Raw genomic sequence first — 24,896 nt, forward strand, 5'->3', positions numbered from 1 at the left:
GTATTGTATGGCATTCGATTAACTAGAACTCACTCAGCGTAGCTGACTTTTAGTATGCACGCAGGTGAGCTGATTACAGAGCTAGCATGAGGATGACATACGGCATGGATTGAACGGCTGGCATCTGAAGAAAGAAGTAAAGATGTTTTAAAAATAAAGTTTTGTGTTATGGTATCAAAGAAAAGATTTAATGTTTTGTAACAAATGATTTATGTTTTATATTCCGCGAAAAGTTTTAATAAACTCTGATTTGAAGAACTGTGTTTATGAGTAAATCCGACACGAAAGTAGGGCCACCGGGTTCGGGGCCTTACAAGTTGGTATCAGAGCATAAGTTCGAGAGATTTAAGCATCCTACATGCTTAGACTCGAACAGAGAATGGGATTTAAGTAAGAAAAGAAAGAAGATGCCAGTTCAAGAATGCCATGTGTCGCTCAAGCAAAAATCAGTAAAGGTAAGGTGTATGATTAAATGATATATGTTAATGAGAAAGAAAAGATACGTGAACGATAAGAATAGAAGTAATTGATTGTTTGATTTGACTAACTGCTTAAGTAGAACCAGCACAAATAGACACATAAAGGGAAGCGAATAGGACACGGAAAGCAACGTGATCAGCTAGTCACAGCTGGCCACTGTTATTACCTGTTAGCCTTGCTATCCTTGTACTAAATAGTTCCTTGGGTGATGATGTTTGTGTTGTCCCTTTAAGAATACTGATGGCTGGAGCTGGAGAAGTTGTGGGAACTAGGGGTCGCACTGGACGTCGTGGCAGGCCTCGTCTTGTCCAGCAACCCTCGGTAGAAGAAGTTTCCCACACCGAAGATGAAGGGAGCGCCGCTGGAGGAGACCAGAACAACAACGAAGAAGTTCAACTTAGCCCTGCGGTTCAAGCAGCCATTGTTCAAGCTGTAGTTGCTGCTGTGAAGAACCTGAATCCCGAAGGATCTGCTGGAAGCCGTGAACGAACCGTTGAAGGGGCAGGTGGTAATAATAGAAAGGATGACGAGAGGGAAAGGGGTGACTCGAGTGAGGTAAAGTCTGTGAAAGATGATGATAGGAAGAGGGGCCGAGGCGGTTGCAACTATAAGTCCTTCAAAGGTTGTGACCCGCCTAAGCTGACTGGTTTAGGAGACGCAATCGCTACTCTTCAGTGGATAACCGCCATGGATAAGGTTATCCGCATTAGCGAGTGCCGTCCTGACCAAGCTGTCGGTTATGCCACTCAATCTTTTGAAGATGAGGCTATGTATTGGTGGGAGAGTGTGGAGCAGAGGAAGACCCGTGAAGAGATCAAGGCGATGAGTTGGAATGACCTAAAGGACATGGTGATGAAGAGGTTCTGCGCTGATACAGAAGTTGAAAGAGTGGAGATGAAGTTTCTGAATTTGAAAGCGGGAGAGATGACACAACGGGAGTATACTACTGAATTCAACCGCATGTCTAGGTTGGTACCTGACATGGTGAACACCGAATGTCTAGGTTGGTACGTAAGGGAAGCGAATAGGACACGGAAAGCAACGTGATCAGCTAGTCACAGCTGGCCACTGTTATTACCTGTTAGCCTTGCTATCCTTGTACTAAATAGTTCCTTGGGTGATGATGTTTGTGTTGTCCCTTTAAGAATACTGATGGCTGGAGCTGGAGAAGTTGTGGGAACTAGGGGTCGCACTGGACATCGTGGCAGGCCTCGTCTTGTCCAGCAACCCTCGGTAGAAGAAGTTTCCCACACCGAAGATGAAGGGAGCGCCACTGGAGGAGACCAGAACAACAACGAAGAAGTTCAACTTAGCCCTGCGGTTCAAGCAGCCATTGTTCAAGCTGTAGTTGCTGCTGTGAAGAACCTGAATCCCGAAGGATCTGCTGGAAGCCGTGAACGAACCGTTGAAGGGGCAGGTGGTAATAATAGAAAGGATGACGAGAGGGAAAGGGGTGACTCGAGTGAGGTAAAGTCTGTGAAAGATGATGATAGGAAGAGGGGCCGAGGCGGTTGCAACTATAAGTCCTTCAAAGGTTGTGACCCGCCTAAGCTGACTGGTTTAGGAGACGCAATCGCTACTCTTCAGTGGATAACCGCCATGGATAAGGTTATCCGCATTAGCGAGTGCCGTCCTGACCAAGCTGTCGGTTATGCCACTCAATCTTTTGAAGATGAGGCTATGTATTGGTGGGAGAGTGTGGAGCAGAGGAAGACCCGTGAAGAGATCAAGGCGATGAGTTGGAATGACCTAAAGGACATGGTGATGAAGAGGTTCTGCGCTGATACAGAAGTTGAAAGAGTGGAGATGAAGTTTCTGAATTTGAAAGCGGGAGAGATGACACAACGGGAGTATACTACTGAATTCAACCGCATGTCTAGGTTGGTACCTGACATGGTGAACACCGAAGCTAAAAGGATCAAGTGTTACGTAAGGGGACTTCCACGGAATGTTCGCACTTTGGTTAAGTCTAGTAAGCCCGCAACATTTGACTCGGCCGTGGAATTGGCCGAGATGATTTATGAGGACTTTGCCAACTGTGAAGGGGAGAAGATGGAACCGAAGAAAAAGAACCCAACCCCAGAACCAGAGGAAGCCAATGAGGTGGATCCACGCAAAAAGAAGGCAAGGCAAGAGGGGTTCACTGCTTGTGAAAAATGTGGGAAGAGACACCCCGGAGAGTGCAGAAAGGGATTAGGTGTTTGCTACAGGTGTGGAAGAGCAGGACATTCCTCTTGGGAATGTAATTGATTACCATAGGTGTTACAACTGTGGAGGACGTGGGCACCTAGCAAGGGATTGCAAGAAGCCAAAGGGAGGACATGAAGGAGAGAAGAGTGCTTGAGGTTTAACAGATTCCTCCGTATGCTTAGAGAAGCCATTCAAGAAGGCTAGATGCTAGCCATAAGTATTAAATCTATGTGTAACTTATTGATGACTCGATGCGTGTTGATTTATGTTGAAATTTAGACTGGTGTTTATTAATTATGGTACGAATTGTCTGAATGCATGTTAGTCATGATAAATTGACGTGTTGTGATAGAGTGTCGACTTAGGCTTTAGCATTAATATGATATAAGACAAAGCCTCTTAAAGATCGAAACGAGACTTGGTACATTGAGGGCCTCATGGACAAGCTACCTTAAATAGCTAATACACGTGACCACCATTCGATGACTGCAAAGTCGGAAGTAAGAAGGGTAACTCAGAAAACGAAGGCGATTCAATAAAGCGTGTAAATATAAGAAGTTTTCCTTTTATAGGGAATAAGTTAGGTTTCGGGGACGAAACCTCTTTAAGGAGGGAAGACTTGTAACATCCCGAAATTTCAAGATAATATTAATTATATTACTTAATAATAGAGGGAAAGTTTACTCGGGTTATCTGGAAATAAACAATAGAATAGGAGTTGGTATGGGTCGGGCTAGCGTTGGGTAATGGACGTGGGTTATGGATTTGGATTAATAGAGATGGGTTAAATGAGAATGGGCCTTAGGTCCATGGGATTTCAGGGATATAAATATCCCCTAAACCCCAAAATATCTTTCATATTTCACCAAACTCCCTAACACACACACCATACCACACTAACTTCGCCGCCGGGCCAAGGGAAGAATCGGGCAGATCCGAGAGAGAGAGAGAGCGGTTGGTTGTGATTAACAAGTAAACAAGATCCAAACAAGCTCAAAAAGGTATGATTCTTGACCTTTAAGGTTTAAAGATCCAAGCTTTTTAGTGTATAAGCGACCGAAGATGGTCGGGAAGCGTAGTGGGTGATATTGAACCATAGCAAGGGTGTTAAAAACGCTCAAAATGCTGGAAAGAAACCGAACAGCGGCTGTCTGGGTAACTTCGTCTGCATCTGGGCAACTTCGCCTTCAACACGATGAACTTCGCCTGCAAGCTAAGTTCGCCTGATGAACTTCGCCTGCAAGCTAAGTTCGCCTAATGGCAACTTCGCTGTAAAGTTAAGTTCGCCTAACTGGTAACTTCGCCTGAGGCCAAGTTCGCCTGATGACAACTTTGCCTGAAGCCAAGTTCGCCTGATGGCAACTTCGCTGTAAAGCTAAGTTCGCCTAGCTGGTAACTTCGCCTACAGCTAAGTTCGCCTAAGGTTAACTTCGCCTAGAGCTAAGTTTGATTAGAAAATAAATTAAAAAGCGATAAGTTGAGTAAGCTACTACTAGGCCACCAGATTAGATCAGGCGAGTGTTGATACGTGTAACTTGTACAGTCAGCCGAGCTCAGATAGAGAAGGGATTTACAGCTATCAGAAAAAGAAGCAGAATTCAGGTGAGTTTCTAGCCCCATTCCTTGTTATGTTTTCGGGGCTGTGTGCATACTCAATGTGATAGTTAATACACTTACCTTAAATGGTAAGTGTATGCCGTGTATGATATATGTGATAGATACGATTGATTGCTTGACAGTACGTGAACGATCTTCGGATATTGCACGTACTGTCAGGATATAAATAAAGATATTAATATTGCATGTAATGTAAGGATGATGTATGAACATTATGAATGAAAGCTTGTCGGTACGTGAACGATCTTCGGATATTGCACGTATCGTCAAGGGAAGTGATTAGCTCCTTACATGGATATTAAATAATAACGTATAGATAGTGTTCCTTTTATGGAAAGTATAGTGTTCCTTTTATGGAAAGTATGGTGTTCCTTTTATGGAAAGTATAGTGTTCCTTTTATGGAAACTATAGTGTTCCTTTTATGGAAAGTATAGTGTTCCTTCTATGGATAGTAAAGTGTTCCTTCTATGGAAAGTATACAGAGTGTTCCTCCTATGGAAATTATATATAGTATGGTAATGGTAATGGTTCTTTTAATAGATATTACGTGACGATCCTCCTATGGATATTTATACGAGGTTAAGATAGTAATATGTGTCTTCGGATACAGGAAGAAATATATGGGAATAAATTGTATGTATGGTAGCAAGTATGTAGGTAGAACAGAAGGGCAACTAGTGAAGTATGGATATGTATCTACAGATATGTATGTATGTGTATGTATTGTATGGCATTCGATTAACTAGAACTCACTCAGCGTAGCTGACTTTTAGTATGCACGCAGGTGAGCTGATTACAGAGCTAGCATGAGGATGACACACGGCATGGATTGAACGGCTGGCATCTGAAGAAAGAAGTAAAGATGTTTTAAAAATAAAGTTTTGTGTTATGGTATCAAAGAAAAGATTTAATGTTTTGTAACAAATGATTGATGTTTTATATTTCGCGAAAAGTTTTAATAAACTCTGATTTGAAGAACTGTGTTTATGAGTAAATCCGACACGAAAGTAGGGCCACCGGGTTCGGGGCCTTACAGGACGGTGTCCAACATGAAGTCGAAGAAGTCGAAGCTAGAGAGCCAAATTCTGATATGACAAACAATGAGGTAAACGACTCACAACATCACGATAATTCCACAAATGTTACTAATCATGACAGGTTAGAAAGCTTGCATGTGGAACACGAAGAACAACAAAACACTCCAGTCCTCCCTCCTAGAAGAAACAGGGGAGTCCCTCCTAACCGATATTCCCCGGAGCACACCTCTCGTTCCTCCAAATACCTTACAAAAACTGACAGGGGGAGGGTGGCACAAGTTGCAAAAGCCTTCTCAGCCACACTTCTTTCAGAAAAGATTCCTACCACGGTCCAAGAAGCCGAGGAGACGACCGAATGGAGAGAGGCAATGAATTTAGAAATGGAGGCTTTGAAAAAGAGTGGCACATGGGAAAAATGTACTTTACCTCGAGGGAAGAAACCGGTTGGCTGCAAATGGGTATTCAATATCAAATATAAATCTGATGGCACCATTGAACGACACAAGGCTAGATTGGTAGCCAAAGGATATACACAAACTTATGGTATCGATTATTCTGAGACTTTTTCCCCAGTTGCTAAAATTGATACTATCAGAGTTCTTTTTTCAGTAGCAGCAAATGAAGACTGGCCTCTCCATCAATTTGATGTTAAAAATGCGTTTTTGCATGGAAACTTGAAAGAAGAGGTTTATGTGGACCCTCCCCCGGGGTTCTCAGCTGATTGTAAAGGAAATGAAGTGTGTGGACTGAAAAAGGCATTGTATGGGCTCAAACAATCTTCGCGCGCATGGTTCGGGAAGTTTACTATGGCTATGAAACGTTATGGGTACAAACAAAGTAACGCCGACCATACCTTGTTCTACAAGAGGAGGGAAACTCTTGTTACATGTCTCATAATTTATGTCGATGACATGATCATAACAGGAAGTGATGAAGAAGAAATTAACTCCCTCCGGAAGAATCTCTTCATCGAGTTTGAAATGAAAGACCTTGGGGGATTGTAATATTTTCTAGGGATTGAAGTGCTTCGGTCAAGCAAAGGGATTTTTATCTCTCAACGAAAATATATCTTGGACTTGCTTGTTGAAGTGGGCATGGTGGATTGCAAGCCCAATGATACTCCCATGATTGTGAACCATAAACTGAGAATGGTTGAAGGAGCCAAACTAGCAAATAAAAAAAGGTACCAAAGGTTAGTGGGAAAGCTAATCTACTTGGCCCACACTCGACCCGACATTTCGTACGCAGTGGGAGTTGTTAGTCAATTCATGCACAACCCTCAAGAAAATCATATGGAGGCGGTTATGAGGATTATCCGGTATCTAAAGGGCACAGTAGGGAAAGGAATCGTGTTTAAAAGAAACGACCACCTAGATGCTGAAGTCTTTACAGATGCCGACTGGGGAGGAAATCCGAATGACAAACGATCAACCTCCGGTTACTTCACTCTCCTTGGAGGTAACTTAGTAACGTGGAGGAGTAAGAAGCAAAAGGTAGTATCTTTATCAAGTGCTGAATCTGAGTTTAGAGGTATCGCTAAAGGGATTACTGAGATCCTGTGGCTAAGGAAGATAATGAAAGAAATTGGTGCTCCACTTAAAGGTCCAACTCAGTTAAGATGTGACAACAAAGCTGCCATTAAAATCTCAGAAAACCCAGTACAACATGACAGAACCAAGCACGTTGAAATAGATCGTCACTTCATTAAAGAAAAGATTGAAGACGGTACCATCGAACTCCCGTTCGTCAGGTCGAAAGATCAACTAGCAGACATTCTGACAAAGGCCGTTGCAACTAAAGCGCTTAAATCAGTTTTAACCAAGTTGGGTATTGGAGATCCCACTACACAACGTGAGGGGGAGTGTTAAAATATTAAAAAGGAAAAAAGCACAAGTCAAAGGAGTAATGGTCAGCTTCCCAATATTGTCTCCTAATTAGAAGATCTCACAGGTTGTCACCAGTTTTAGTTACCTTGTTTAGGCTCTTTTATTTTCTATTTATGCCGGTGTTCTTTTCCTGTGTAAATCATCCTTTAATAAATACAAAATAATATTTTCTCTGAATACCAATTCAAGATATATAGATCATTTAATTTGGAATTTGGACACATGCAAAACTAGTCTTCGGCGACAAGAATTCGAAGAATTCGAAGATATATAGATCATTTAAAGTATGGTTTTCCGCTGCATTGCGCGGGCACTCTTCTAGTATATATATATATATATATATATATATATATGTATATATATATATATATATGTATATATATATATGTATATATATATATATATATTGTCTACGAAAATCATAATCAATCAAATAAACAACATTTTTTTTTGGTTTTTTTTAATCTCGTCCTATGTTATTTTACACAAAAGAAAATTTTATCGCGCGTTTTTAAATTTTCTATTTGGGACATGCTAAAACTTCAAAAGTCTTCGCCGACAATTAATGTTAATGGTTGTGGTTGTGATCTATGAAGGTAAATTACCAAGAAATTTGAGGCATGGATGATGGACCATGGTCGACGTAGACTCACATCATATTCTGCAATCGTATTTTAAAGACTTAATGCATGTTTGACTAATTGGTTCTTAATTGAGAGAATGATTGAAAGGGAAGTGAAGGCCGAGTACTACAAGTCTACAACCCACTCTTTCTACTCGGACAAAGGCGGATGGTGTATTGGTGTACACCCGGTGTACTTGGATTACTTGGACAAAGGCGGACGATGTACACCTCATGTACCCGGACTACTCGAATGACCCGAGTAAACCATCCCTCTCACCTTAATATAGGCAATAATCGTTAAAAACTTAAAATGATCATTTTGGCTAATAAGTTTACAAAATGAATTAACTTTTTGACTGATATGAGTTTTTAACTAAAATAAAAAAAAATAGTCAAAAATATATTTTTATAAAATACGAAGTTCAAATGCTAATTTATTAATTTTATGAGTTAATCATAAATGGCCATTTTGATGATATTTTTTTCCTGAATACGGGGGTGCTAAACCTACATTAGTTTTTTTTTTTTTCATTTTTCTTGCATCACTTCAACTTGTCAAATAAATAAATCAATATATCATACCCGGTAGAATCCTACCAATTACAAGCTATAAGTAGGTTCTAGGAAATGTGCGATGTAGACACACCGTACATCTATCTCAAAGATTAGAAAGATGACTTCCAGAGAGATCGAGCTCCAAAAATCATATTATGAGACAATATAAAAGAAAATCAAAGTTCATCAATAATATTATAATAATAATAACACGTAATAATAATAATAATAATAGATAAAAGTAATAAGAACAAAATACAAAATAAAAATTTCTGAGATGTAATACAAAAAGAAATAATATAATGATACGTGAACAAAAAAAAATTGTAAGAAAAGCCCCTAAGATATTACTTCTTCCCTACAAGTCCATAACCTTAATTTTACATTTTCAAGAATATTTATCCTCGGAAATGTTCAAGTCTAGCAAATCATGCCTAATCCTTTCATTCCAAATCAATTTAGGCCGACCTGTAACCCTTCATCCCTCTATAGTACACACAAAATACAATTAAACTCTTTTGTTATTTATGTATATAATTATTTTCTTGTCTTTTAATGCTATTATTATTATTTTTCTTGTTTTTAAATCATGAGCATTAATTTTATTTCAATAACTTTTGTTTTACATAAGCAGCATATACGTTATATATGTACGTGTTTCAACCACGAGTAATTTACGAAAAACAATCCGACTTCACAGGGAACATGAATAAGAAAAGAAAGAAAAGAAGAAACTATTCAATTCAATTCAATTCAATTCAATTCAAATTCAATAATGTGACACACCAAATGGCTATGGAGATATCACAACCTGAATCCCACGATTAATGTATTCAAAATATGCCCAGACAAGAATTTTTCACCATTCAAATCCTTCAGGGTCACCGAAATTGATCCCGACACGAATGGATCAGTGATCATCGTTGAAATATAACAAGAATATATACATATTTTTTTCTCACAATGGTACGTAGGTGATTCGTGTTTTAATGTTATTAGTTTCCGCAATTAATTACTAGGCGTCCGAAACATCATGAAACTTTGGTGATCGATTAATACGTTCGTTAACATCTTGTCGGAATTTGAAATGTTATTAAAATATGATCTTGATGGAATTTTTATAATTTTATTGCCAACTTTGTTCGGCATGGTATACTTGATATAAAAAATAATGTAATAAATTTGTTTAAGTTGCTTGTTTGTCATCCAAAAACATAGTAACGGAACCAATGTTATTCGTCTAAGAGATTACGTGTACGTAAGTGCAACTAAAGCGAACCATGTAGATAGAATGATAGATACGTGATTAGGTGAATATGTACTGACTGATTTGTACGTGCTACAGAGCACTGCGGTTAATATAATAGTTGGCTCCCATGTTTGGGTTGAAGATTCAGCCGAAGCTTGGGTTGAAGGCCAGGTCACAAAGATTAAAGGGAAAGATGTTGAGGTTCAAGCCGATAATGGGAAGACGGTTAGTCATCAATATTCTGTTTCAAATATACTAGTGTAGTGAAATTCATATCATCGGTTATTTTTCAGGTGGTTGCTAATTTATCAAAAGTATATCCGAAGGATATGGAAGCACCGGCTGGCGGTGTTGATGACATGACAAAGCTATCTTATTTGCACGAGCCCGGGGTGCTACAGAACTTAAGAACCAGATATGAGCTTAATGAAATTTATGTAGGTTTTATCTTTTCAAATTTTTGTCATCTTATTTTAGTCTAAAGAAACATGAAGAATATATTTTTTAAGTTTACTTAAAATATGACAGACTTACACGGGCAACATTCTAATTGCGATCAACCCGTTCCAAAAGTTACCTCATTTGTATGATGCTCATATGATGCAACAATACAAGGGAGCACCATTTGGTGAATTGAGTCCCCATGTGCTTGCAATTGCAGACACATCTTACAGGTTATTATTATTATTATTATTATTATTATTATTATTATTATCGTTTACACGTAATGCCTGTTGGTTAGTAAGAAACTGTTTATCATGTTATGCATTGTTAATGGAGTCTGCAGGGCGATGATTAACGAAGGAAAAAGTAATTCAATTCTGGTGAGTGGTGAAAGTGGAGCAGGTAAAACCGAGACAACCAAAATGCTTATGCGGTTTCTTGCATATTTGGGTGGGAGAAAAGCTACCGAAGGCCGCACAGTTGAGCAGCAAGTTCTTGAAGTACGATATATGACGTATAGTTCTATGTTTAAATAACCCCTTAATGATCTAAATTTATGTCAATGTGTATACAACTATATAAACTTCTGTCACAATTTTGACTGCAGTCAAATCCTGTTCTTGAAGCTTTTGGCAACGCTAAAACCGTTAGAAATAACAATTCCAGGTGACTAGCTTGTAGCATACTGTCTTGTGTTTAAAGAACTAATGTTCATATTTTAGTTGCATTTTTATTTATTTTATGTGATAATGGCTCAGTCGTTTCGGGAAGTTTGTTGAGATCCAATTTGATAAGCAAGGGAGGATATCGGGGGCAGCTATCCGGACTTACCTTCTAGAAAGATCTCGTGTTTGTCAAGTAAATGATCCTGAAAGGAACTATCACTGTTTTTACCTGCTTTGTGCAGCACCACCAGAGGTACTAGGATTTTACTATGGCAAAATAGTGTTGACTTTTATGAGGTACTAGGAGTTTGACCAAATAGTGTTGACTTTTAAAACCTTACAATCAATCAGTGTCTGACACGTGTCCCTCGGCAACGCCAGAGAGAAATTTATTGTGTCCCAAAAACAGAAAGTCATATAATACTTTTGTAAAAGAAAAAAAGTCAACGGTCAGAATGGCCTATGAGTTTGACCAAATAGCGTTGACTTTGAAAACTTTCCAATCTATCAGTGTGTAACAAGTGTCCCTCGGCAACGCCAGATTGGAATTTGTTGCGCCAGATAGATATTTGTTGTGTCGGCAAATTAGGGTGTGCCATGTGGAAGCATCTGGTTGGTTGAAACAATTTCTTATCCAAAAAAAAAAGTCAACGGTCAAAATGGCCATTTTGGTGATTTTCCCTTATTACTTTTAAAAAATCAACTTCACTGGTAAATACTTGACTAATTATACACGCGGTTTACAGGAGATTGAGAAATATAAATTAGGAAGCCCGCAGTCGTTTCACTATCTTAACCAGTCAAAATGCTATGAACTTGTCGGTGTGGATGAAGGACTTGAATATCTTGCCACAAGGAGAGCTATGGATATTGTTGGAATTAGTAAAAAAGAACAGGTTTTTATTCAGTAATTTCATTTTCTTTTTTTACATAAAAATTATAAAACTAAAATAACAAATTTATAACCAATCTTTTTACTTTTTCATAGGAAGCAATATTCAGAGTTACTGCAGCTATACTTCATCTTGGAAATATTGCGTTTTCTAAAGGGAAAGAGGTTGATTCTTCCGTACTAAAAGACGACAAAGCTAAGTTTCATCTCAAGATGGCGGCAGAACTTCTTATGTATGATTATATTTAAGTGTTAAGCAGTTTGTAGATCTTTTTTAACTGTTATATGTATTTATAAATTTATAAATTGACGAGGTCGTATTAGGTGTGATCCTGTTGGCTTGCAAGACGCGTTGTGCAAGCGAGTGATGGTAACTCCTGAAGAAGTTATCAAGAGGACTCTTGATCCTCTTAGCGCATCATTTAGCAGAGACGGTTTGGCTAAAACAATATATTGCAGATTATTTGACTGGTACAAGAAACCTGTATTGACTATTGAATAAACTTGTGGTAATTAATTATTAACTATCTTTTTCATTGTTTTTCAGGTTGGTGAATAAAATTAATGTATCAATCGGACAAGATGCGAGTTCAAAATCTCTTATTGGCGTGCTTGACATCTATGGTTTCGAGAGCTTTAAGAACAATAGGTAGTAGAAATTAACTGTATTTACTCTTTAAATGTTATATCTGAAAGTCATCATACGCGTGCAGCTTTGAGCAATTTTGCATTAACTTCACAAATGAGAAACTGCAGCAACACTTTAACCAGGTAACTATCGAACCTTTGTTAAAATCACGGTTAATTAGCATGAGAATGTTGTTTTCAAAACCGAAGATAGAAAGCGCTATGTTTGAATTTCAGCACGTCTTTAAAGGGGAACAAGAAGAATATAAAAAAGAGGCTATCAACTGGAGCTACATTGAATTCGTTGATAACCAAGATGTTCTAGATCTCCTTGAGAAGGTATAAATAATTACTTCATAGTTTTTAAAATTTTGATGTATATAGTATTATGGTTCTCGACTCGTCTTGTGTTTCTATGTTGCAGAAACCTGGTGGTATCATTGCTCTTCTTGATGAAGCTTGGTATAACATAAAACTTGATTTTTTTTCTTTTTATGTTTAGTGCAGATAAAAGATTAATTTTTGATAATATTTTACAAATTTGAACTTATGGTTTTTAGCATGTTTCCAAAGTCGACGCACGAGACATTCTCAAACAAGCTTTATCAGACATTCAAAAATCATAAACGCTTTATAAGCCCAAGTTGTCGCGCACAGATTTCACGATTGCTCATTATGCTGGAGAGGTATGTATGTATGTACGTATGTATGTTAGCCAAACACTATTTGTCTAAAACTAAAATATTTTGTATATATTGGTTTTAGGTGCAATATCAATCTGATCAATTTCTCGACAAAAATAAAGATTACGTGATTCCCGAACACCAAGATTTGTTGAGTGTTTCCAAATGTTCATTTGTAGCAGCTCTTTTCCCTCCTGTAGCCGAAGAGTCATCTAAATCATCTAAATTTTCTTCAATCGGTTCCCGTTTTAAGGTATCTTTACTTTACTCATTATCACGTCGTATCTTATAACCTGACATGTAATGTAATCATATTCTAATGCAGCTTCAATTGCAACAACTGATGGAAACGCTAAATGCTACGGAGCCTCACTATGTTAGATGTGTAAAGCCTAACAATAAACTGAAACCTGCCATATTTGAAAACCTCAACATCATGCAGCAATTGCGTTGTGGTGTGAGTATATGTAGTAATTGTTATTATTATTGTTATTATTTTCTATTTGTGACTAATTCTTCTACTCTTAGGGTGTTTTAGAGGCAATCAGAATCAGTTGTGCTGGTTATCCTACCCGTCGTGCTTTCTTTGAATTTATAAACAGATTTGGACTTCTTGCACCAGAAGCCTTGGCTGGAGGGTATATGTTTTCATATTCTTTCTCTTGATTTGAATTTTGCATATATATATATATAGGATCAAGATCATGTGAGAACTATTTGAAAATTGAGAACCGTGAGAACCATTTTGGACCACAAAAAACCCAAAAATAAAAAAAAAATCATATAACAAAAAAAACGCAAAAATGAAAAAAGTAAAAAAACCAAAATTCTTATTTACCATCTAGGTTTCATAAAAAAAAAAAACCCGTCTCGGTTTAGCTAAATTATACATAGATGTATAATATGTACATACATGTTTTTATACACATATGTACAATTTAAGGTAAATAATAAGGTACATATGTGTACATTACGTAACTAGAGATTAAATGAAATTATACACATGTGTATAATACGAAGGTTTTTTTTTTATATATATGAAACCGGAATGAAATATAAGAGTTTTGGTTTTTTTACTTTTTTAAATTTTTTGTTTATTTTTGTTTTATAATTTTTTTAAATATTTTTTAGAGGTTTTTTTAATGGTCCAAAATGGTTCTCAATTTTCAAATGGTTCTCTTAGGATCCTTACCCTATATATATATATACACATACACACAAAGAACAAAAAAACATGTTGAGAACTGCGAGAACTGCATAATGCACTTGTACATTATGCAGAAAAGATAATTATGTGGTTCTCAAAATATATTATTTGTTCTCATTTGAACATCTCACTATATACATATTCTGACATTTTTTTATTGTAACTGAAGTACCTTTGATGAAAAGACAGTATGTACAAAGATATTGGAAAAGATGGGGCTCACCGGCTTTCAGGTACACTGTGTAAAACTAATATTTGTCTGAATGTTGTAACTAGAATGAAGGGATAACCCTCAATATATACAAGTGAGAAACTTATATAGTTATATACCATAATATTAACAATAATTAACATACTGCATATGTTATTATTATACAGATAGGTAAAACAAAGGTGTTCTTGAGAGCGGGACAGATGGCAGAATTAGATGCAAGGAGAGCCGAGGTACTCAGCACTGCAGCAGCAAGAATTCAGAGACGAATAAGAACGCATATTGCTCACCGGCAGGTTACCGCATTACGCAAGGCTTCAATATTCTTACAATCTTTCTCTAGATGTGAGCTTCTAAAATACATTTAACTTGACCAAATTGATAATAGAAAAATAAATAATTCAACACTCTCGTGTTTTATGTTTAAAAATGTTGAAAGTTTAGATATATTGGCGTGTAAGAAGTTTGAAGAACTGAAAAGAATTGCAGCTGCTATAAAAATCGAGAAACATGTGCGTAAATGGTGTGCTTGGGTAGCCTATCATAGACTTTGGGTGTCGGTTCTTGCGGTACAGACTGGCTTACGTGCAATCGAGGCTCGTAAAAGATTCAGAGACCGAAAGGAAACTAAAGCCGCCATTAAAATCCAGGTTGAGTAATAAAATATAACCGCAACTAATTTATATTTTGTGTTGTATAAACTGAAGATTCTAGTGGTTTTCTCTTCGGTTAGGCCCGTTGGCGTTGTCATAAAAGTTCTGCGTATTATAAAAAACTAAAGAAAGGAACCATAGTTACACAATGCGGATGGAGGGGAAGAATTGCACGGAAAGAGCTTAGAAACCTTAAAATGGTCAGATTTTATAGTTTAATATGATATTACAATCATGTGCGTCGTGCGTATGCGCTGACCCGTAATATATTTAATAACATGCTTTACCTTTTTCCTGCAGCTAGCTCAAGATCATGGTTTACTTAAAGAAGCGAAAGATAAGCTGGAGAAACAAATGGAGGAACTAACATGGCGTTTACAGCTTGAGAAACGTTTAAGGGTAATAATATAATGTTGCGTATATATATCTATTTATGTAAAAATATTAGAAAAATAATAAGTGATGATACAAATTTGTACAAATTTGCGTATGTCCAGACTGATTTGGAAGAAGCGAAAGCACAAGATTTGATTAAATTTCAAAGTTCTATGGAAGATATGCAAAAGAAACTCGATGAAGCAAACTTAATTGCAGCTATGGAAAGAGAGGCTGCCCGTAAAGCTATCGATGAAGCACCTGCGGTTGTTGAGGAAAAAGAGATTGTTATTGAAGATACTAAGAAAATTGAATCTTTAAATGAAAAAGTTGAAGATTTGGAGGTATGTTGACTGCTTAATCTTTAACTGTTTCTGAGATTAAATTTTAAGTTGATGGTTTGTGTTTTCGGCTTTGCAGGCAAAGTGGGAATCAGAAAAGAAACGCGCTGATGATCTTGAAAAGTGCAGTGAAGAGAGACGTATTAAGTTGGAAGAAACAGAAAAGAAAGTTGTTCAATTTCAGGAATCCATGACCAGGTTTTTTTTTTATTTATTATAACTTTCAGTTTCTATAAACTACATGTTCAATATGTATTTGTTCTGCTAGGCTGGAAGAGAAGTTATATAACTTAGAATCAGAAAACAAAGTCTTCCGCCAACAATCGGTATCCATGGCACCTAATAAGTTCCTTTCGGGTCGTTCCCGATCTATTATTCAGGTATTTTTATTATTATTATTATTATTATTAATTTTAAGTAGAGAACTGCATAAAATATTGTATTTAGTACGATTCACATGTGAAAAGGTGGATAAGAAATAATGAATTAAAAGAAATTAAGTTTAAAGTTTAGAATTTTAATAAAATGTTTAGATTAAATATCTTAGGTTTATCTAGTTGATTTAATTAGTTTATTAGGGTTTTTATGTTTAGCATAAGTATAGGTCGAGGGATTTGGTTTCTTTGTCAGGTCGAGTTTGTCTATTTAATAAAAAGACTCGAAGTCGTAGTTGGGCATCAAATCGGTTTTGTTCTTTTATATATTGTGTATGTTCCTTTAGGTTATGTAGTCACATAACCGATTGACCGGCTTGTGTATCACAGCTAAAGTAATAGTGTGTTGGCCCGGAATCAAACACAAAAGAAAAAACGCAGGAACACGAGTTTGACCAAATACTGATCGACCCTTTTGTATTTGATAAACCGAAACTTATAGTACACAAGACACAAACATGAGAATAAGAAACGTAAATCGACCCAAATAGGATGCCAAATAAATGCCAGTATCTATATCCTAAAATATGCATATATAAACAATCCCAAAATAAACTAATAACCAAAAAACAACTCTAGATATTGTTCACGTAACCAAATTCGGACTCAAGATTCAGACACCTGCGAACCGCAAATGATAAAATTGTTTATGTGATTCTCACAATTTTCTACTTAAAATTGGTTTTATATTGAATGAACCTTATATCATATAAGTATATAACAACTATTTTGATCTTTAATTCTTTGCAGAGGACTCACAGTGGCACTTTAATAGGAGATAGAAAGTCATCTCTGGTATAATAATTTACATCAATGTGGTTTTTGAATTATTGGTTTCATTTCTTTGCTTTAAATTATTGAATGACATGTTTCTTTGTTTATGTATGTTTTAGGATCCGAATAGTCCTTCAGTGGGCCAACGAGATCTCGGAGAACTAGATGACAAACCACAAAAATCACTCAACGTAAAACAGATTGAAAATCAAGAGCTGCTTCTTAAAAGCATTGCACAGCATCTGGGGTTTTCAGGGAACAGACCGATAGCAGCTTGCGTTATCTACAAATGCCTTTTGCAATGGAGATCTTTTGAAGTTGAGAAGACAAGTATTTTTGATCGTATCATCCAGACCATAGGCAATGCAGTAGAGGTTTAAAATATTCTTGCATTACGCTAATAATACGTCTCTTTTGAAGGTTTTGTAAAAAATGGTGTGCTTTCAAAACGTATTTGAAAAAAATGCCGCTTATTGGGGGGTTTCAGACCACGGATTCTGTCTCCTTAATCTCATAAATCATGTTTTTTTTTATTTTTCCTTTTTCAGTTTTCACTTAACATATTATTTGGTTTTTTCTAATAATTTGTAACATTTAACAAATGTTAAATGTGCGGTGTTAAGTTTCGATATAATTTGATTGAACTGAGTTGTATACAAAATTAAGTAGTTTAAAATGTATTTATATTTGGATACAACTCAATTTTCAATCAAATTTGGATTGAAATTTAGGAAAAAAAATATTTAGGTTCTTTTAAATATTATATATGTTAATTGAATTCTAAAAAGAATTTATTTATGAGATGAGGAGAGAGAACTCGTGGTTTGAAACCCCGGATAAGCCGCTTTAAAAAGCACCCGTCTTTTTTAATATTTTCCTAAAACACCATTTTTTACAAAAATTCGATCTTTTATACAAGTATTTTTGTACTGTTTCTTGTTAATTTTTTGTTAATTTAAAGAGAAGGCAGGATAATAACGATGCATTGGCCTACTGGCTGTCCAACGCTTCAACTCTTCTGCTTCTACTCCAATGCACACTAAAAGCGAGTGGGGCCGCATCTGGAATTGGCCCACAGCGTCGTCGATCATCAGCTGCACTTTTTGGCAGGATGACATCCGTAATTTCATAAATTATATTTTAATATATAGAATTTAATTTCATATTTTTTTATAAATATTTTTGGTTTTATAGAGTCTTCAAGGAACTCCTAATGGTGTTGATCTTTCCTTTGCAAATGGAAGCCTGAGTAATGGAGTTGAAGGGTTTAGCAAAGTGGAAGCTAAGTATCCAGCTTTGCTTTTTAAGCAGCAGCTTACGGCCTATGTTGAAAAAATATATGGAATGATTCGTGATAATTTGAAAAAAGAGATATCTCCGTTGTTAGGGATGTGCATTCAGGTGACGTTAGTGAAAGGGATAAAATCATGAAATAGTAACCAAGTTTCGATATTGTTTATTGTTCCACCTTGTGAACTATTCCATAATTATTTAAACTAAAATGGCCTAAATGGAACATATGAAACTTGGTTATTACTTATGTAACTTTTTGTTAAAAACTAATGGTTACTAATTTGTTTGTTAAACTAAAGGCACCTAGAATATCCAGAGCAAGCCTGGTGAAGGGATCATCGCGCTCAGTTTCTAGCACGGCTCAGCAAACCGTAATCGCACACTGGCAAGAAATTGTTAAGAGTCTTGGAGTTTACTTAAACGTTTTGAAAACAAATCATGTTAGTTGGAACTTGTATTAACTTTTATTATTTTCTTTTCTTGGATATATATTTTGTTACTAACCTCAAATTTTTGTTAGGTACCGCCATTTTTGGTGCGTAAAGTTTTCACACAAATATTCTCATTCGTCAACGTTCAGTTGTTTAACAGGTATACCTTTCTTTTATATACACACACATCTGGTTTTTTTTTAATTGTTTCTTTTTATATATTATTTTGTAATTCCAAATTTATGATGCAGCTTACTTTTGAGGCGCGAATGCTGTTCGTTTAGTAATGGCGAGTATGTGAAAGCAGGTTTGGGTGAACTAGAACATTGGTGTTACAATGCAACTGATGAGGTATTTTTAACATTTGTTATATTATATTTTTATATATGTTTTAAGTGTTAAACAGATGAACTACAGTATGCAGGTTCGGCTTGGGATGAACAGAAGCATATACGACAGGCTATTGCATTTCTGGTAAAGCATTTCTTTCATCGTATATCATCAAAGATTTAAGTTTTGATAAATATTTATTTTTATGAGAATTTGTAATTCCTTTCAGGTTATACATCAAAAGCCCAAGAAAACAATGGATGAAATAAGTCGTGATCTCTGCCCGGTGAGTAATATATGTTTTTGTTAAGATATATATATAATATAATTACGTCATCCGGTTTTTTAAGCCAGTCAGACCCGACCAGTGGACCGGTACCGGTTATGAAAACATTGTTGTTACAGATTTTATTCTTGGTACACAGATACTTAGTATACAACAGTTGTACCGGATCAGTACAATGTACTGGGATGACAAGTATGGCACACAAAGTGTATCCCCAGATGTAAGTTCTATTATTATTATCGATTTATTTGAAATAATTATATAAAACTAATATGCGCCTCAAATGTCATCATTATTCAGGTGATATCTAAAATGAGGAAGTCGATGACTGAAGAAAACACCGTTGCAAGCAACTCTTTCCTATTGGATGACGATTCGAGGTTAGTTATAACTTAGTACAATGACCCCTTTAGTTATTATGTCAGTTGTGATGTTTTCTCATGATTAATTTATTTATTTTATGCAGCATTCCATTTTCACTTGATGATATATCAAAATCGATGGATCAAATTCAAATCTCAGACATTGAGCCTCCACCTCTAATTCGTGAGAACTCGGGGTTTAGCTTTCTGTTACCACATGTTGAGACTCGCTGACGCGCTTTCTATATAGCTTTTGTGTGCTATTTTATCTCATTTCTGGTGGATTGGGGATAATAGAAAAATGTTTGTGCTGAAGAAATGTGACCTAGAGAAAGAGGATGGTTGTGTAGATCAGCTGCATTTGCGGGTGTTTTTTCAATTTATTGTAGTTTTGTAGCATGTTGTACAATTAGATGTATTCATGTGTTATGTTGTAGATTGTTGATTACGGGTGTTAAACATCACATTGTTACTATTTGTTACTTAAACGTGATTTTTGTGAGTTCCTGTACTAGTTATGTGTAAACCTGATGCATCTTTGCATCCAAAATTCTTTTCCTCTTGTCATTTGTTGAATAGTAAATCGTCTTGTTTTTTAAAACAGTGTAAATCGTCGTGGGCAACTTATACGTCCTTTAAGACCCTCTATATTTAGACCCGATTTGTATAATATTAAACTATTATATAGAGAAACCTACTATAAAAATATAAAACATATTCTGACTATGTAGAGGCAATTTTTCTAGTACTGACTGTAGCACGAGCGTTAAAGTGAGAATCGTTCCTAATTAGTCATTCTGCCTAATCCCAAATACTTCCAACATTTTCTTGCTCTAATGCATACGCAAACACACGACTTCTATCGTATAACTTCTGTGCAAATGGTCTAGTGTTTGTGACAGTTGACTCTTAACTAACTTCATTTCTTCCTATGTGTACAATGCTTTTAACAAATATTAGAATCAGAAACATTTCATTAAAAACAAAATCTAATCATAAATCCACAAGTAAAATAACCTTTTCCCTCAAAAAACGATTGGGAACTTTATAGTTTTTAGTTTTTACCTCTAAAAGAATGATAAATTTCAACAAAATAGTAGTGACCTGAAAAGGCTTCAGCTATCTTAGACCACTGCAAACTCGGCACCTATTGGCAAATGATCACTTGGATAGCAGTAATTTGGCAATCCACCTTTTAGGTCAGGTGATTCAGCATCTGGAAGCTCAAGGTAACTGACTGGTTCAATGCCCTCGGAAGGAGAGAATAATATGTAATCAAGTGTCCCAGTAAACCCCGGTGTGTAGTTTGTGAACTGCGGTTCACCCCTTGTGTATGCATACACACTGCACAAAGGCATTGGTACGTCATCTGAACATTCTGATGAAGGTTCTGACATGGGCCCACCAGAAACAAGGTACTGGTATACCTGGAAACATAAATCTGTTTTAACTCCATATTCAATTTATTATTACATCTTGCATGAGATGTGTAATAAACAACTATGGGTTTCTTGAATCTCGGATGTAAAAAAGTCAACATGGTCAAAATTTAGACGTGTCAAGTGCCACATCATCAATTTTACTAGTAATCAGATCAGATTACCTTGAATCGAGATTTTTGGAAGGTGGTTGGTTGCCTTCAAATAAAATTTTTGAAAGTTTGATTTTTTTTAGGGGTGGCAATTTCTAGAGACGAAAATAGTCAGGTTTTGGGTTGTCATATCTAGATCGTTTAATAGACAGGTCGTGTTCATTTAACCCGTTTATTTAAACATGTCGACCCACTAACCTGTTTGATTAGACAGGTAGTAGACCTGTGTCTAACCAGTTTAAGTACAAGTCGTGTTCAGTTGACCTGTTTAATTAAACGGGTCATGTGCGGATTGATCTATTTTAACACATTTAATTAAACAAGTCGACCGGCTAACCTGTTGGATCAGGCCGTCAATCAACCCGTTTAACCCACTTTTTTACAACTTGATACACGTTTAGATAAATGGGTTAAGCGAGTCGTGCTCGGGTTACACGTACGATTTGAGTGTGTGCAGTTAGCCCTAAAATAAACGCGATAGAGTGTACCTTATCTCCAGGAACTGAATTAAAATCTCCAGCAATAAGCACTGACGGCGTGCACTCAAATTTATCAGATACCATTTTTTGGAATTGAGCTACACGTGACAGTAAATATTTCGCCTGTGCAAGCTTGACATCAGCCCATTCTGGGTCCCTAATAAACAAAATTCACATTTTTATCATGAACACTAAACATAAACAAAAATAGATCCACCTAGGATATTTGTGTGTTTGTTACAATGACATAAGGGTAGAATTGGAATTTACCATTACCAGTAAATATGTGTGTTTGTCACAATGACATAATGTTGATAAGGATATTTGAACTTGAATGCGGCCATAATTCCAACACAATCACGTTTCAACCGTACATATGGATCATTAGGATCTCCTATGTCACAATTAAATAAAGAAATATCATTATAAGAATCATTCATCAAAAAATGTAAATTACAAAAAAAGACCTGAAAACCTTACTTGATAGGTACCTCTATTATTGGTGTCGGAAGCCTTCTCTTTTGGTTCCTCACGTGATGCGTCATCTAGAATCGATTCAGCCAGGTCATTATAGTCAATTGTCTCCTCTATGACCAATTCCAATCTGCAAATTAAATGAACAAAAGAGTAAACAGATTATTTAAATTTGAATAAAGTAAAAACGCCTTTTGCTGTTAAATGAATGAAACAATTTCGTTTCAAAGAGCATACTTATTGTGCTTGTAGAAAATTCCACACCCGTCAAGTTTTTTGCCACTTCTTTTAATGTAGATGCTTGAGTAATCATTCTGCTCTATTTTTTCTTTGTAGAAGCTATCATATTCATCTAATTCCTGATAACAGTTACATGATATATCTCAGTTCAGGAAAACCAAAAGTTGATAAAGATAAATATGAAAGAAGATAAAGGATATGAAAAAAACCTGTAAACATAAGATATCAGCATCAAGACTCCTGAGAACATCAAGAACTGCTGGTGAACGAGCTTTCCACCTGTTATAATAGCCGCCAAAGTTAAATGTAGATTTAGCCCATAAAAGAAACATCTAATAATATTTTTTTTAATCATTTTCTAGCCATCCAATTTATCATGATAGCTTAATTTCAAGTATTGACCATAGAATACTAAGAAAGAAAGAAACTTACTTGAGACATGGCGATGGAGAGTGTGGAAACACAGAACTTTTTACATATGCCTGCAAGTTGAACCAGAAAGTAGTTGTATACTGAATGTGCGTATAAAAATATTACATAGGAGCCCTATATTACACAAAAATACTTTGGAGACTATAATGATCACAATTAAGTACATACCTAGACCCTAGTCACATTTAGAGTTTGATATTACATTTAGAGTTTAATATGGGTAACTCGGTAAGGGTGCAAAAAGTTATTCATAATCAAGGCATTGATTAATGTCTTGAATCTGGTGTATCGGACTATAAGTATTTGCATGTACCAGACTATCATTTAATGATAAAGCCTCTAAGCAACTTATAAAACTGTGCACATACATACCTGAGCAAGAATATTATAGGAAACCAGTCGAAACGTGAAGCCTGCAGTATAAGATATAGCATTGTATTCAGCTCATGTGCATTCAATCAATAGCATTCAAACAACATAGAATCTAGAAAACCGACATGCTGAAACAATTCACAAACTAATAATAATAATAATAATAATAATAATAATAATAATAATCAAGTAGGTATAATAATACCATCAGACTTGGTAACTGAAGTAATCTCCTTCTGCTCAACCGGAACGAACTTAGGGTAAACCGGTATAGCTGCAGCTGCAGCAGCTTTACCAGTACTCATACTTGTCACACAAATCTTACTGCACATAATCAACATTGAGATTAAAAGCCCTAATTTAATAAAACAAACACTAAACATTGAGATTCAAAGTAATTAGTTAAATTATAGATTAGTAACGATATGAGTAGTAATTAAAAGGCGGAAGCAGCGGTTACCTTCGTCGGGATGATGATTGTCGAAGCACGAAATGAATCTAACCTGATCCATGACGATGTTTCCACGGATTTTCGAGATGAACGAATCACGTCTTGATCTTCTTCATCAGCTGCGCCTGAGACCTGCAGTGGTTTTCGGGGGTGTGGAGGTGACTGCTAAGATATCCTGAGGATTTCTTGTTCACAGACACAAAAAAGTGGTGGTGGCTCTTATTGAGCATGACCCTTTGATAAGGAGGTGGAGACCTCCTTATATAGAGAGTCTCATGGCCACCATCATGGTACCCTAATGGGCCTGGCCCAATTAGGGTTACCTCCACAAAACCCCCTCAGCCCAATAACATTGTATTAGTCCATGTAATAAAATAAGCCAAACATAACAGATTTAGGGTCGTAGAACCGGGTTTTAGTACCATACCCCTACAAGCCCCCCCAAGTCCAGTGTTGCTCCTGGGCGCGCAAGCGTCTAGGTGGAGCGCTGGACTTTATAAGGTGTGAGGCGGTTTTTTCCCTTTCCTTTGGCCTTGTCTTTATTGTCTGAGTTTTGGGAGGTTTTCCCCATGATGGTGACAAGCTGTAAAAATAATGAAGCCTGCGCGTGAGGCGGCTTACGAGCTATGAGAGTAATAAAGCTTGCGCGCGAGGGGCGACTTACGAGCTAAGAATAATAAAGCCTGATCGCGAGAGGCGTCTTACGAGCTGTGAGAGTAATAAAGCTTGATCGCGAGAGGCGTCTTACGAGCTGTTTACGAGCTGTGAGTAATAAAGCTTGCGCGCGAGAGGCGACTTACGAGCTAAAAGAATAGTAACAGCTTGCGCGCGAGGCGTTTTATGAGCTGTAATAATAGTGAAGCTTGCGCGTGAGGCGGCTTACGAGCTACTTTATGTCCCGCGCCACGTGCAGATGTTGCATGCGCGTGCGCGTGGACTTTGGTTTTGTGTTATGCGCGTGCGTGTAGACTGTGATATGTGTGAGCATGTGATGCGTAAGCATGTGTAATATGCGTGAGCATATGGTATGAGGACTCCCAACCCTTAAGTTTGGCGCGTAGCCATATGGGATATTATGAGGATTCCCAACCTTGAAGTTTGGCGCGTAGCCATATGGGATATTATGAGGATTCCCATCCTTGGCGCGTAGCCATATGGGATATTATGAGGATTCCCAACCTTGAGGTTTGGCGCGTAGCCATATGGAAT

At 36.7% G+C, this 24,896-nt stretch overlaps 1 protein-coding gene and 1 pseudogene across 1 annotated transcript; one reads left to right on the forward strand and one right to left on the reverse strand.

The window, feature by feature from the left end:
• Positions 1-9,954: 9,954 nt before the first annotated feature.
• LOC143538738 (myosin-11-like) lies at positions 9,955-20,215 on the forward strand (annotated as a pseudogene).
• Positions 20,216-20,314: 99 nt separating this feature from the next.
• Positions 20,315-23,671, reverse strand: LOC143538740 (carbon catabolite repressor protein 4 homolog 4-like). Its single transcript, XM_077032222.1, has 9 exons — positions 23,442-23,671; positions 23,237-23,277; positions 22,865-22,914; positions 22,642-22,711; positions 22,430-22,551; positions 22,210-22,322; positions 21,995-22,112; positions 21,728-21,875; positions 20,315-21,075 (listed from the first exon to the last, which is right to left on the reverse strand). Exons 1-9 carry the CDS (start codon positions 23,617-23,619, stop codon positions 20,773-20,775), a joined length of 1,143 nt encoding a protein of 380 aa, XP_076888337.1. The 5' UTR covers positions 23,620-23,671; the 3' UTR covers positions 20,315-20,772.
• Between the last annotated feature and the right edge of the window lie 1,225 nt (positions 23,672-24,896).

Source organism: Bidens hawaiensis, unplaced genomic scaffold (assembly GCF_021521415.1).
Source record: "Bidens hawaiensis isolate Kalapana, Puna unplaced genomic scaffold, B.hawaiensis_p1.1 tig00011691_1, whole genome shotgun sequence".
Lineage (NCBI taxonomy): Eukaryota > Viridiplantae > Streptophyta > Magnoliopsida > Asterales > Asteraceae > Bidens > Bidens hawaiensis.